We start from the raw sequence: 14,351 nt of genomic DNA, 5'->3' as shown, positions 1-14,351 counted from the left end.
TAAATCGCAGACCGGATACGTGTTTACATTAAACGGTGGAGCTGTCAGCTGGTGTAGTTCTAAACAAAGCATCGTAGCGGGATCTACATGTGAAGCAGAGTACATAGCTGCTTCGGAAGCAGCAAATGAAGGAGTCTGGATGAAGGAGTTCATATCCGATCTTGGTGTCATACCTAGTGCATCGGGTCCAATGAAAATCTTTTGTGACAATACTGGTGCAATTGCCTTGGCAAAGGAATCCAGATTTCACAAGAGAACCAAGCACATCAAGAGACGCTTCAATTCCATCCGGGATCTAGTCCAGGTGGGAGACATAGAGATTTGCAAGATACATACGGATCTGAATGTAGCAGACCCGTTGACTAAGCCTCTTCCACGAGCAAAACATGATCAGCACCAAGGCTCCATGGGTGTTAGAATCATTACTATGTAATCTAGATTATTGACTCTAGTGCAAGTGGGAGACTGAAGGAAATATGCCCTAGAGGCAATAATAAAGTTATTATTTATTTCCTTACATCATGATAAATGTTTATTATTCATGCTAGAATTGTATTAACCGGAAACATAATACATGTGTGAATACATAGACAAACTTAGTGTCACTAGTATGCCTCTACTTGACTAGCTCGTTAATCAAAGATGGTTATGTTTCCTAACCATGAACAAAGAGTTGTTATTTGATTAACGGGATCACATCATTAGGTGAATGATCTGATTGACATGACCCATTCCATTAGCTTAGCACCTGATCGTTTAGTATGTTGCTATTGCTTTCTTCATGACTTATACATGTTCCTATGACTATGAGATTATGCAACTCCCATTTGCCGGAGGAACACTTTGTGTGCTACCTAACGTCACAACGTAAATGGGTGATTATAAAGGAGCTCTACAGGTGTCTCCAAAGGTAGATGTTGGGTTGGCGTATTTCGAGATTAGGATTTGTCACTCCGATTGTCGGAGAGGTATCTCTGGGCCCTCTCGGTAATGCACATCACATAAGCCTTGCAAGCATTGTAACTAATGAGTTAGTTGCGAGATGATGTATTACAGAACGAGTAAAGAGACTTGCCGGTAACGAGATTGAACTAGGCATTGGATACCGACGATTGAATCTCGGGCAAGTAACATACCGATGACAAAGGGAACAACGTATGTTGTTATGCGGTCTGACCGATAAAGATCTTCGTAGAATATGTAGGAGCCAATATGGGCATCCAAGTCCCGCTATTGGTTATTGACCGGAGATATGTCTCAGTCATGTCTACATTGTTCTCGAACCGTAGGGTCCGCACGCTTAACGTTACGATGACAGTTATTATGAGTTTATATATTTTGATGTACCGAAGTTAGTTCGGAGTCCCGGATGTGATCACGGACATGACGAGGAGTCTCGAAATGGTCGAGACATAAAGATTGATATATTGGACGACTATATTCGGACACCGGAGGGGTTCCGGAGAAGTTTCGGATAAAACCGGAGCACCGGGGGGTTATCGGAACCCCCCGGGGGGTTAATGGGCCTTATGGGCCTAATGTGGAGAAGAGGAAGGGGTTGCCAGGGCAGGCCGCGCGCCCCCTCCCCCCCTAGTCCGAATTGGACAAGGAGGGAGGGGCGGCGCCCCCCCTTTCCTATTCTCCCTCCACCTCTCCTAGTTGGACAAGGAACGGGAGGGGAGTCCTACTCCCGGTAGGAGTAGGACTCCTCCTGCGCGCCTCCATAGGGCCGGCCGCACCCCCCCCTTGGATCCTTTATATACGGGGGCAGGGGGGCACCTCTATACACACAAGTTGATCCACGTGGTCGTTCCTTAGCCGTGTGCGGTGCCCCCTGCCACCATATTCCACCTCGGTCATATCGTTGTAGTGCTTAGGCGAAGCCCTGCATCGGTAGAATATCATCATCGTCACCACGCCGTTGTGCTGACGGAACTCATCCCCGAAGCTTTGCTGGATTGGAGCCCGGGGAGCGTCATCGAGCTGTACGTGTGCTAAGAACTCGGAGGTGCCGGAGTAACGGTGCTTGGATCGGTCGGATCGGGAAGACGTACGACTACTTCCTCTACGTTGCGTCAACGTTTCCGCTGTTGATCTACAAGGGTACGTAGATCACACTCTCCCCTCTCGTTGCTATGCATCACCATGATCTTGCGTGTGCGTAGGAATTTTTTTGAAATTACTACGAAACCCAACACTTAGGTGTTAGTTGGGATTTAAATTTTAAGCTTGCGCGAGCTATAGAGCTTAGTCACAATTATTATCGCCACTGTCAAGGTGGGCTCACTTCTCCAACATAAAAGACCGATGTTTTACTTTCGCGACGACTCTCCGCCACCATGTCACTCGACCCATGTGGCATGCCCACGTGGCCACCCCCGTCCACCTCGGGTAGCGTTAAAGGAGTGACTGGTCAGGCAACACCTGTTACAAGCTCATATGCGTATGAAACATTAGGCTGGCAAAACATGCCACATCACAATTTTAAAGTGGGCAAGCAAGTTTACATCAAGCTAAAGCTGTATGTGCAAAGTTCTACAACCCAACATGCTTGCCACAAATTGTCTTTCGGATATTTTGGGCCTTTTCCATGTTTGAGCTCATATTGGCCAAGTCCCTTACAGATCGGTTTGCATGAGGCTTCGTTTATTCATCTGATTTTCACGTCTTTCAACTCTGAAACTATGTGTGTTTGCCTCCCCATCTCCATCTTCAGACACGACCCAATTTGAGATCCATGTACAACCGACACTCGACATGAAGTTAAACCAATCGAGTTATAGAACAAGTTTTGGTGCGTCGGTCTGGTTATCACACAGATTCCACCTGATGAGACCATGAATAATTGCAAGCCTGGTTCCCATGTGATGTGGCTTGTGGACAAGCCAAAACACAAAAAGGACAGAGTGTCAGCACCACTACTGCTATTGTATGTGAAGCCCAATAGCAGGCCGACCCATCATTGAATAAGGCCCAAGGTCATCGCAAGAGAGATAGAAGAAGCAACACCAGAGTGATTGGCCCGGACTGGGTGAACATGCTTGCGGCAACATAAGAAGCTCATGATCCAAGACAATCGTCATGGAAAATCAATCACGAACCGGAAAGGACGAGGACTACCTACTCCCACCTGGCTCTCAACACAACCCTCTCTTCTTCCCGTTTTGCTCGCTTCTGCTTGTATCGAGACCTCGGATTGTAGCATGAAACCTCCTTGAGTGAATTGATGAAAGAATTAGCAAAGAGCACCTAATATCTTCCACGCAGGTGTTAGTTGGGGACTTGCGATTTTAACTCGCATAAACTATAGTAGAGCTTAGATCTCCTTTGGTTCATAGGATATGAGTATTATACGAATAGGAAAATCATAGAGACACGTTATAGAAAAAGAGATGTTATCTGAGGCATAAGATATGGATTTTTCCATTGAGTCGGCTGATGTTTTTTCTTTGAAATGTGAAGGATATTGATTCATAACCTACATAGAAACAAGAATTCATTCTTAGGAACCAAGAGGACTAAAATAAATTCCTTTAGAAATTGTACAAAATTCATGTAAACTCTTCTTACTCACAAATTGTGTGACACGGAGCGAGCAAGCAACCCCGGCGACTCTGCACCACCACGTCACTGGACCAACGTGTCGCGCGCACGTGGCCTCCCCCGTCCACCTCAGCGGCCGCGTTAAAGGAGCGTCGCCTCGGCCCGCCCCGCCAACGAAGCGAGCGTCGGATCGCCGTCTCCCTCCAGATCTCCGGAGACCCCTCCCCACTCCCATCCCCACTCCCATCCCCGCGCCGCTGACCCCCGCTCCCATTCCCCCCACCCGGCGGCGAGTAAGCAGAGGCGGGGCTGCCCGCAGCGAACCCTAGCCGCCGCCCGCCCGCCTCCAGCCGGCGCCGGCGCGACGGTCGGCGGGAGATCTCGACGAGGGAGATCCAGCAGGGCCATGGCCAGCTCCGGCATCGCCTACCCCGACCGCTTCTACGCCGCCGCGGCCTACGCCGGCTTCGGCGCCGGCGCCCCTTCCACCGCCGCCATCTCCCGCTTCCAGAACGACGTCGCCCTCCTCCTCTACGGCCTCCACCAGCAGGTGACGACCTAGGCTAGGCCCGCCGAAATGGTGGGGATCAGGGATCGGGAATTCGGCTGGTGGCGACTGACCTCGTGGTTTTCGTTTCGGCGCAGGCGACGGTCGGGCCCTGCAACGTGCCCAAGCCCAGGGCGTGGAGCCCCGTGGAGCAGAGCAAATGGACGAGGTTGGCGTCTCCGAGCCTGACTCCCGGCTTCCATCGAGCTTAAGATATGCTGCTGCAAAGGCCACAACTCCTAGCTAGATAGTGCAATTTTCCTATATATGCCGCTAGTTCACTAGTTTGGCCTTTTGGAACAATTATCTGTCCATATAGATAGATGCCCAGTGAACACCAATTTAGCAATTGCCATGTGCGCGCACTTGAATTGCTGCTGCTTGCTTAGTCATACTCTTGTGTTTTCAGCTGGCATGGGCTTGGAAGCATGCCGTCCGCAGAGGCGATGCGTCTCTTTGTCAAAATACTGGAGGTATAGCTAGTTACATGTTGCTCTTCAGTGTGTTGCATCTGCGCTAGTGTTGTATTGACACATTGATGTTATGGTGGCAGGAGGAAGATCCTGGATGGTACTCTAGAATCCCTGAGTTCATCAACCCTCAGCCTGTAGTAGATATTGAAATGCATGTAAGTCACGTCAGATAATGTATTTGGGTACATATATATCCCAAGTATACATTGCTTCTCTGTTGTTTGCCTGAGTATTCTGAATCCACCTTATATATCCTTGAACTTATTGGTTTATCAATAAATTATCTGTATTTCGTTTTACAAGAAACCAAAGGAAGAGCCGGACATCGTACCGGCTTTGACAAATGGAACTGGAACATCATCAATTCCAGAACCAAAAACCATTTCTGAAAACGGAAGTTCAGTGGAGACACAAGACAAAGTTGTTATTCTGGAAGGTCTTAGTACTGTCAGTGCTCACGAGGAATGGACTGCATTGTCTGTTAGCGGCCAGCGGCCTAAACCCCGCTATGAGGTGAGCCATGTGTTCCCTTGCCTCTTTATTTTCAAACTTGTAGGGTTATTACCCTATCTTTTGTTTCTGTTTGCTATATTTACTTTTGTAGCATTGATGTGAATTTTGGCTGCTGCAGCATGGAGCAACTGTTCTTCAAGACAAAATGTATATATTTGGTGGAAACCACAATGGCCGTTATCTTAGTGACCTTCAGGTTTGTGAAGCTAACTGTGATAATGCAGCATGTCATATGTATGCATTCTAATTTTTTGTTAGCTTGGACATGGAGGCACACGAACAAATTTTGTCGCATATTTGTCACTAAATCATCATCAACCAATTGTTTTTGTCTGTACACACTGCTCTCAGAATTAGTGATTCATTTTTATTCATAATCCCTAAGCTAAATGATCTTATGTAAAATTAGTGCGGTGCTGAAGCATGCCCTGTAACAATTCCAGTCATCTTATGCTCTTAGATTGTTATTATTGTTCAATTGAGTATGTTGTAACAATGCATGGGAACAACGATAGTTTTTTCTACAGAATTAAGTAACACCGACTCAATGCTTCTTGTTTTTCTTTGCCACAATTTGTGCCAACCGCAGGTTTTGGATCTGAAGAGTTTGACTTGGTCCAAGATTGATGCCAAATTGCAAGCAGGAACATCTGATTCAGCTATAACAGCACAAGTCTCTCCATGTGCTGGCCATTCTTTGGTAAATTTTACACAAATATGTAATAGCTGCAGCTAATGAGTATCTTCCACCTGATGCTAACCCCCCACTACCACTTTGTAGATATCATGCGGTAACAAATTCTTCTCTGTTGCTGGGCATACAAAAGATCCATCTGACAGCATTACAGGTTTACTAAAAGTCACTTTTCAGTCTGCATAGCGCTGTGATGTAATCATATCTAACATCTGTGAATATTTGTTGATGTTGTTACTATGTTTTTGGTGTTTTTATGCTAGTGAAGGAATTTGATCCACATACTTGTACCTGGTCGATTGTCAAGACTTACGGAAAACCACCGGTAATAATTTTCTTCAACCCATAGATCTGTGATCTCTCCTGTCCTATTATATCAGTTATAATTGGAATGACATATTTGTTTATTGTTTCACTGTCCTTTGATAAGCATGTCTTAATGGTTTCTTCAATTGGCATATACCTTATTTTATCCGAGAGTTTACTTTAGTTTAACACAGTATGATGTGCCTTAAGTAAGGGCTAACACACTATTATATGTGGTATAGTTAAGGTTCAAGAGTGGTGAGTTATGTGCAGTTCTAATTTTCTCTGGCAACTATGAACTTGGATTGATCATTATAATAGCCTTCAGCTCATGTTCTTTTAACTTTGTGGCCAAGTCCAGAGAAGTCTTCTATTCGTTCAAGCTGAACACTTGCAATCTGCAACATAGTCCAAAGAGCATACTCTCAGCTTTGGAATTATGAAACATATTGCATATAGTTGCATAGATGTATACAATTTTTGGGGGTGACCAATTCATTCGTAGCTTATGCGGTAGTTTTTGTTCAGTGTTAGCGGTACCAGTATCAAACTTGGGGCCATCTTTCACATCATCAAAATATATGTATCATGTTTACAAGAAATATTTTGACTCAGTCCATTTATGATACTAAGTGAGGGCATTTTATATTTTGCACCAAAATCCGGAGTATAATACTAAGTTCATGGCCATGTCTAGTTTTGTTGTTGCAATAATTCTCCGGTGCTTGCTGAGATAACACAAACACCCTTAAGTGAATGAATGATACAAAATCTTGCTAAATACTAAATTGGCTAATTAGTTATTTAAAGTATATTACTTATGCGAATTTCATCTGCTGCAGGTTTCTCGTGGAGGTCAGTCAGTGACTCTTGTTGGAACAACTCTAGTCGTGTTCGGTGGCGAAGATGCAAAGCGATGTCTTTTGAATGATTTGCACATTCTTGATCTTGAAACCATGACATGGGATGATGTGGATGCAATGTGAGTACTGGAATCTCTGTAGATCTCTCATGCATAATCTTTGTGATATGTACTGTTCATTTGGTGACATTGTTAGCTTCATCGTATCTGAACTACTGTTAAGTGCTACTAAATTTAGTTGGAACACGTAGGTCATCGTGTGCATTTGTTGCCTTTCAAGTTATTTTATTATGATTGAAGCTTTTTTTTCCTAGTGAGATGCTCCATAAACTTAGCTTAAAAGCTGTTCAAGTAGATTACTCTTCATGTTAAATAGTTCTGAACTGAAGCGCTTAGTTGGATTATTACTGGTTTACTACTTATTTTTTCTCAATTAGATGGGACTGATAGAAGTACTAAATTGATTGAAAGAGACAAATGAAATGAAAGGGAAAAACAGAGAAGGCATATTTGAATCTCTGAACTGAAGCGCTTAGTTGGATTATTACTGGTTTACTACTTATTTTTTCTCAATTAGATGGGACTGATAGAAGTACTAAATTGATTGAAAGAGACAAATGAAATGAAAGGGAAAAACAGAGAAGGCATATTGGATGTGAAATTTGAATCTTGTTCTGGACACCGAACTTGATATTACCGTATTTCTGGATTCAATGTATTCTAATGTTTGCTTTATGTTTTAGAGGCACCCCTCCTGCTCCTAGATCAGACCATGTTGCTGCTTGCCATGCTGACCGCTATCTTCTAATTTTTGGCGGCGGATCTCATGCGACATGTTTTAATGACCTACATGTCCTTGATTTGCAGACGGTAAGAACAAATTTCTTGCTGGGACTCTGAAGATTAATTCATTGCCTGTGATTGTTAAGTTCTAATGTTAGAATCACAGATGGAATGGTCAAGACCCAAACAGCAGGGCCCGATTCCAAGCCCACGAGCTGGTCACGCAGGTGCAACTGTTGGAGAGAATTGGTACATTGTTGGTGGTGGCAATAACAAAAGCGGTAGGTTTTTAAGTGCCTGATCTTATGTACATTCCGGCTCTTCTCGTACAATATTAGAAAAACCCTAGATTGCCTCAATACGGATACACATATCAGTATCGGGGTGATACAGATACGTAAATACGTCATTTCTGAAAAGCGCCAATACGAGGATACGTTTGACTATTGTTGAAAACAATATAAAAAATATGTTAACAATTAAACATCAAGCCATTTACCATATATTTAGTCAGTGCAGTCCATTAGCTTCTGTCTTCTTATCCATGATTCCAACAAAAGCAAGAACCAACAGATACGCTAGTTGCTGGAAGTATCGGTGTTTTCTTGGAGAAATCTTTATGGCTTTCAGTCTATATTTATATGTTCATATTACTAGTAGATTTTTACTTCCTGAGATAATTTCCCCAGTTTAATTTGTTAAGTGCTAATTGGAGGTGCTGCGAAGAGTTATGGGAGGCACAGTTTCCTTAAACATTCCCTGCATATAGAACCAAGACAATTCCTTGTGCACCTCAAAACTAACTCAGCAGTTGAATATGCTGAATTTAGGTATTGGCTTGCAACTTGGTGCCTCACTTACGAGATGGTTTCTCACATTATGTTGAGAAATCACAATGCCACATAAGCTCAGAAAGTATTCTGCAAAATCTCATTCAAATCCACAAAGCAATGGCTCAAGCACTTGTCGTCTTGAAATGCAAATTGTATTGTCTTATTATTTTCCTTTAAGAGGATTAAGATAACACACATCTTTGTTAATGCTATGGAATTGTGATGAGTAGCCACTGTATCACTCATCTTTGTTAACATCAGGTTCTTGTCAAGTCAATACTTCTGTTGCAGTTAGGCAGCGTTTTCGGGCCGTCAATTTTAAGTTTACCTTTAGTTTATTTTGATTTATGTTTGCATTTAGTGATCTCATGCATTTGTCCTTGCAGGTGTCTCCGAAACACTTGTGCTTAACATGTCAACTCTGGCATGGTCGGTTGTTAGCACTGTAGAAGGACGTGTTCCTCTTGCCAGTGAGGTATTCCTCTTGAGCAATTTGTTAATGTTGAAATGATTTTCTTTTGGTTGGTAACATTTACACCCTATTATTTTTAGGGCATGACTTTATTGTATAGCAATTATAGTGGAGAAGATTATCTCATTTCTTTTGGAGGATACAATGGACGGTACAGCAATGAGGTAACTGGCATTTTATTAATCATCTATATGCCTGGAAATCGCTTTCAAAATTTCAATCTTTTGTTTTCCTCTGTGCTGGACAGGTGTATGCTCTTAAACTTAGTGTAAAGTTAGATTTGCAGTCGAGCACAAAGGACCAACCAACCTCAGATAGCACGTCTAGGGTGCTGGAACCTGAGGTTGAAATTTCTCAAGATGGGAAGATACGGGAGATTGCCATGGACAATGCTGATTCGGTAATGTTTCTCTCTAATATCTGGAACTACCTGGAGGTGCCTATGTTGACCTAACTTGAATACAGCAGAAAGCATTTATTGAATCTCGGTTACTGTAGAAATGCCGTTTGTACAAATTTAAACTAGAGGGTGCAGCTATTTTTTTGGGTACATATGCACATTCAACATTATTTGATACAACTTTCTGTTATTTGGAAGATGTACTTGAAACTGGCTTTATACGTCATTGTGTTGTGCTGTGTTTCAGAAAAACAGAAATGATGAAGCAAATGAACAACTTTTGGCAGCCCTTAAAGCTGAGAAAGACGAACTAGAGGCAACGCTTAACAGGGAAGGACTGCAAACTGTACAGCTTAAAGAAGAGATAACTGAAGCAGAGGCCAGAAATGCGGAGCTGACAAAGGCGAGTCTTGTTTTCTATCTTCCAGTTGCTCAATTTCTGCCCCTACGTACGGCATAGTTAGTTTGCCTGTCCTTTTGTCCTGCATATACAGTCTTTGAATCAATCAAGCTATGAGTTTTAGTTTGTATATACACAATAAGTAAGAGAAGTCTAAACCAGTAAACCACTTGTACTGTGTGGATCCTTATTTTTGCGCATCTATGTATGTAAAACCTTGTAGGAACTTCAAGCTGTCCGTGGGCAACTTGCCGCTGAGCAGTCGAGATGTTTCAAACTGGAGGTGGACGTGGCGGAGCTGCGGCAAAAGCTTCAGAGTCTGGATGCACTGGAGAGGGAGGTGGAGCTCCTTCGAAGGCAGAAGGCGGCTTCCGAGCAGGAGCAGGCGGCGCTGGACGCCAAGCAGAAGAAGCAAGCTGGCTCGGGCGGCGTGTGGGGCTGGCTTGTCGGAACCCCTCCAGACGACGATGATTCCGAGTCGTCGTGATAGGGCAGGCAAATTCATTCATTCATGCTTCTTTCTCCTTCTTTACCCCCATACATATACTATATATACACAGGCAGCGATCAGTTGGTATACTTGCTTGTACTCTACATTAATTCTATTCTACAGACAAACGTACTACTTGCCATTTGATGATTTGTCCGCCCGGCAATTTCTTCTTCTCCATTTCATTTGAGGACCAAGCAATAATCTATGTGTGTGTTTCCTTGCGATGATCAAGCATTAGTTATCTGGTGAATACGCAATTTCATTTGAATGTTTGTGTTTCCGCACAAAATTCTCAACGGTCTGCTCTTATCATCAGGGTCCTCTGGAGACTGGCAGGTAGGAGGGGGGCGGTGGCGGATGACGTGCGAAATCTTTTGGGTTTTACGCCGGTTTGAAACGTGTGCTAACCATTACGACAACATATCTCCTCTTTTTAATATTACATGTACATCACCCATTAAAAAATGTTCATTGTGTATTTATAAATAGTTCAACATGTATTTTACCAAATCAATCTCGTATCTAAAAAAAGTCCGTGAATTGAAGAGAGTGTTCAGTTGGTATCAAGAAAAATGTTCATCCCATATCAAGAAATTGATCATTTTGTATTATAAATTGTCCATCATGTATTTTTGAACCTATTTAAAAATCATCGTTTGTATATAAAAATATTCATGCATTTTGTAATCACATATTTTTAAAATGCACAATGAACCTTTTCAAATTACACTATAAAAATTGTTGAAGAAATAATTAACATTTCTGAAATACGCGATGAACATTTTCTAGATACACATGAACAATTCTTTTTAATACATGATGAACAATTTTGGAAAAAGCGATGACCTTTTCTTAATACAAGATCAACCTTTTTAAAGTATATGACAAACATTTTTTTAACACAATGGTGAACATTTTTTCAATACAAGTTGAATGCTTTTTATAATATGACATGAGCCTTCTTTAAATACACAATAACGTTTTGGGAAGACAATGAACATTTTTACTATACTTGATGAACAAAAAAAAGAACCGGAAAAATAGGATCCCCTAGTTGGTTAAAGCAGTGGAGGAGTCCTCACATCCGACCTCATTTGTCTTTTTTAGGGCAACTAGGGACTTTATTCAATCTGTAAATAATAGGGCATACAAACAATGTCTAGAACCATCCCTAGCCGCACATGACGACTGACAGATAACGAAGAAGCAACCTTTTCTAAGGCGTGTGCTTCAAAATTACAATCTCTAGACTTGAAACGAAAGCTAACACTACTGAAGTCTCTCCTTCTAAAATTAATTTCCTCCAGAACACAAGCATACATAGTAGCCACCCCCTGCTTGATATTTGTAACCACCTCGAGGCACTTCGAGGCTATGGTCATCTGCTGAATATGAAGATCTTGAGCAACCACAAGTGCCTCATTGCACACATAAACTTCCAGAGATGCCGGCCGACCAGACAATCAAAAACTACAGCCGAAGCCCCAAGATAATTTCCCTGCTTGTCTCTACAGGCCACCGCCGCAGCGCCCTATCGCCAAGGCGTGATAGACCACCATTAATGTTCATCTTTGCCGCTTCTCCTTCAGGGGAATCCACTTGCCTATCTTATTCGCCTAGCAGAAAAGGTGCTAGTAGGGGACGGCCGAGACTGACCTATCTCTAGCTCTTCCAAGTACTCCCTCTGTTCTCAAATATAAGTCTTTTTAGAGATTTCAACAAGGGACTACATACAGAGCAAAATGAGTGAATCCACACTCTGAAATATGTCTATATACATCTGAATGTTGTAGTCCATTAGAAACCTCTAAAAGACTTTTATTTAGGAATGGAAGGAGTATCTGTTTATAAAGCACCAAGTCGAGGTAGGACTTAGGTATTCATTATCATGGATGGCCTTCCCTTCTAGCCCACCATATAGCCCATAAATAGTGACTAGCACCCGTGCGAGATCCTGTTGGTTTGTGGTTTTGAAGAGCCAAAACAACCACAACCTGGCATCTTCTTCTTGATTTGATATCACATGCTCGAGTAAATGCTCATTCCCCAAAGCCCAAGTGCACCTCGCCATGCGACATGAAAGTAGTGACTGGTGCTAAGTATCTTCTGTTGTATTACAAATGGGGCAACTGAAGAATCTGCCATCTTCCTGTCTTTTCGAACAGTTCCCGTCGACAATGAAGTGTGTGCAAGGCTCCAAGTAAACACATGGACTTTTGATAGGATCCTTACCTTCCATAGTTAGGATCTCTACCTTCTTTGTCTTCAACAAGTCTTCCTGATTCCTCTTTTCTTAAGTTTGGCTGCTTCCAGGTCGAGGGCGAATCGACTATGCCGTCTTCTGAAGATCATGGCCGGTTTCCCAAAGCCTTCTCAAAAAATAATTCTGCTCCGCCTTGCCATCCGAAGCCACGAGCGACACTTTTTGTCGGGCTCCTCCGACCGACAAAAAAAAGAACAATAAAGAAACACAAAATCCCTAGAATAGACGAAAATAAAAATAAAAATAAAAAAGAAAAAGAATGGAAGAGGAAACCATAAAAATGAAAAGACATTTAAAAAAGAAATGAAAAACTAAAAATAAAAGAGATTCAAAACCAAAAACAGAAAATAACCCAAAATGCCAAATGGAGGCCGAGCTCTATGGAGGCTGGATTTTGAAAAGTGTCAAATTCCATACCTTTATGTTACAAAAAATTCTGAAAATACACATACATTACTTCCGTGTACACATGTATATTTTTTCAGCATTTTTTAAACTGAAAAGGTTTCATTTTGATTTCTTTTTTAAAATTTTGGCCTCCAGAACTCCCTATTAAAGAGCCCAACTTAGAATGGTCATGTCGGGCCCAAACGTGCTTATAGTTTCATTTTTCCTTACTTTCAGAAATATCATAAAAGCATATATTTGGAAAATATTTATATTTTAGTACTCTAATCAGTTGTTTGACGTGCATTTAAAAATATATTCAATATGTATTTATAATATTTATTCATTGTGTATAGCAAAACGGTTTCTCGCATGTTAAAAAAATGTACATTGCATATTTAAAAATGTTCGAATTGTACTTTGATGAAATTCATCTCTTACCTAAAAATGTCCATGAATGTTAAAAAGGTGTTCATTTAGTATCCAGAAAATGTTCATACGTATTAAAAATGTCAATCATGTATTTTAATGACTATTTTAACCTTTTTCATGTTTATTTAAAAATGTTCATGCGTTTTTCGTAATCACATATTTTGAAATTCACAATGAACCAGTTCAAAATACATGTTTAACATTGTCAAATAAACAATGAACATTTTTTAAATACTCGATGAACAATTTCTAGATGCACTTGAACAAATTTTTTAATACATGATAGAAATTTTGGACAAAACGACCATTTTGTTAATACATGTTCAACTTTTTAAAGTATTTATGGTGGACAATTTTTAATACACTACTGTTTTTTATATACAAACTGTTTTTTTGGTAATATGGTATTAACCTTCTTTAAGTACATAACAAACATTTGGGAAAAGACAATGGAAAATTTTATTATACATGATGAACAAAAAATGGAAACTGAAAAAATAAAACAGAATTAAAAATGAAATCAGAAAATTGTTCCAAAAAAACAAAAAATGATTTTTTTTAAAGGGAATAGAAAGGTAAAACAAAAAATGACTCATGTTGGATATGTCTTTAAAAGAATATTCAACGTGTTTGAAAAATGTGCATCGTGTATTTACAAAGTGTTTAATGTACATTTGACAAATGTTCAAGATGTATTCAAATAATGTTAAGTGTATATTTAAAATATGCTCAACATGATGCAAACAGAATGTTCAGCGTGTATTAGAAAAGTTGGCATGCATTTAAAAAACAAACAAAAATATAAAAATAAGCAAAACTCAATAAGAACAATAAAAAGCCAAAACCCCCTAAGAATACACGAAAATAAACAAAATAAAAGAAAGAGAAAGGAAGAGGAGCAAACAAAAATTAATGAAAAGAGAGCTAAAAAGGAAAAGAGAATGGAAAAT

General features: G+C 41.0%; 1 protein-coding gene across 1 annotated transcript; it reads left to right on the top strand.

The window, feature by feature from the left end:
• Positions 1-3,729: 3,729 nt before the first annotated feature.
• On the top strand, positions 3,730-10,496 carry ACBP4 (acyl-CoA binding protein 4). Its single transcript, XM_048716792.2, has 17 exons — positions 3,730-4,093; positions 4,189-4,259; positions 4,500-4,563; positions 4,644-4,718; positions 4,867-5,076; positions 5,195-5,272; positions 5,666-5,776; positions 5,858-5,924; positions 6,034-6,095; positions 6,919-7,058; positions 7,682-7,808; positions 7,888-8,002; positions 8,941-9,029; positions 9,107-9,190; positions 9,274-9,426; positions 9,674-9,829; positions 10,050-10,496. Exons 1-17 carry the CDS (start codon positions 3,950-3,952, stop codon positions 10,311-10,313), a joined length of 2,010 nt encoding a protein of 669 aa, XP_048572749.1. The 5' UTR covers positions 3,730-3,949; the 3' UTR covers positions 10,314-10,496.
• The last annotated feature ends 3,855 nt before the right edge of the window (positions 10,497-14,351 follow it).

Source organism: Triticum urartu, chromosome 4A (assembly GCF_056163025.1).
Source record: "Triticum urartu cultivar PI428250 chromosome 4A, HENAU_Tu73, whole genome shotgun sequence".
Lineage (NCBI taxonomy): Eukaryota > Viridiplantae > Streptophyta > Magnoliopsida > Poales > Poaceae > Triticum > Triticum urartu.
Note: the sequence above shows the minus strand (reverse complement) of the source record. Positions and strands in the feature narration are given on the sequence as shown.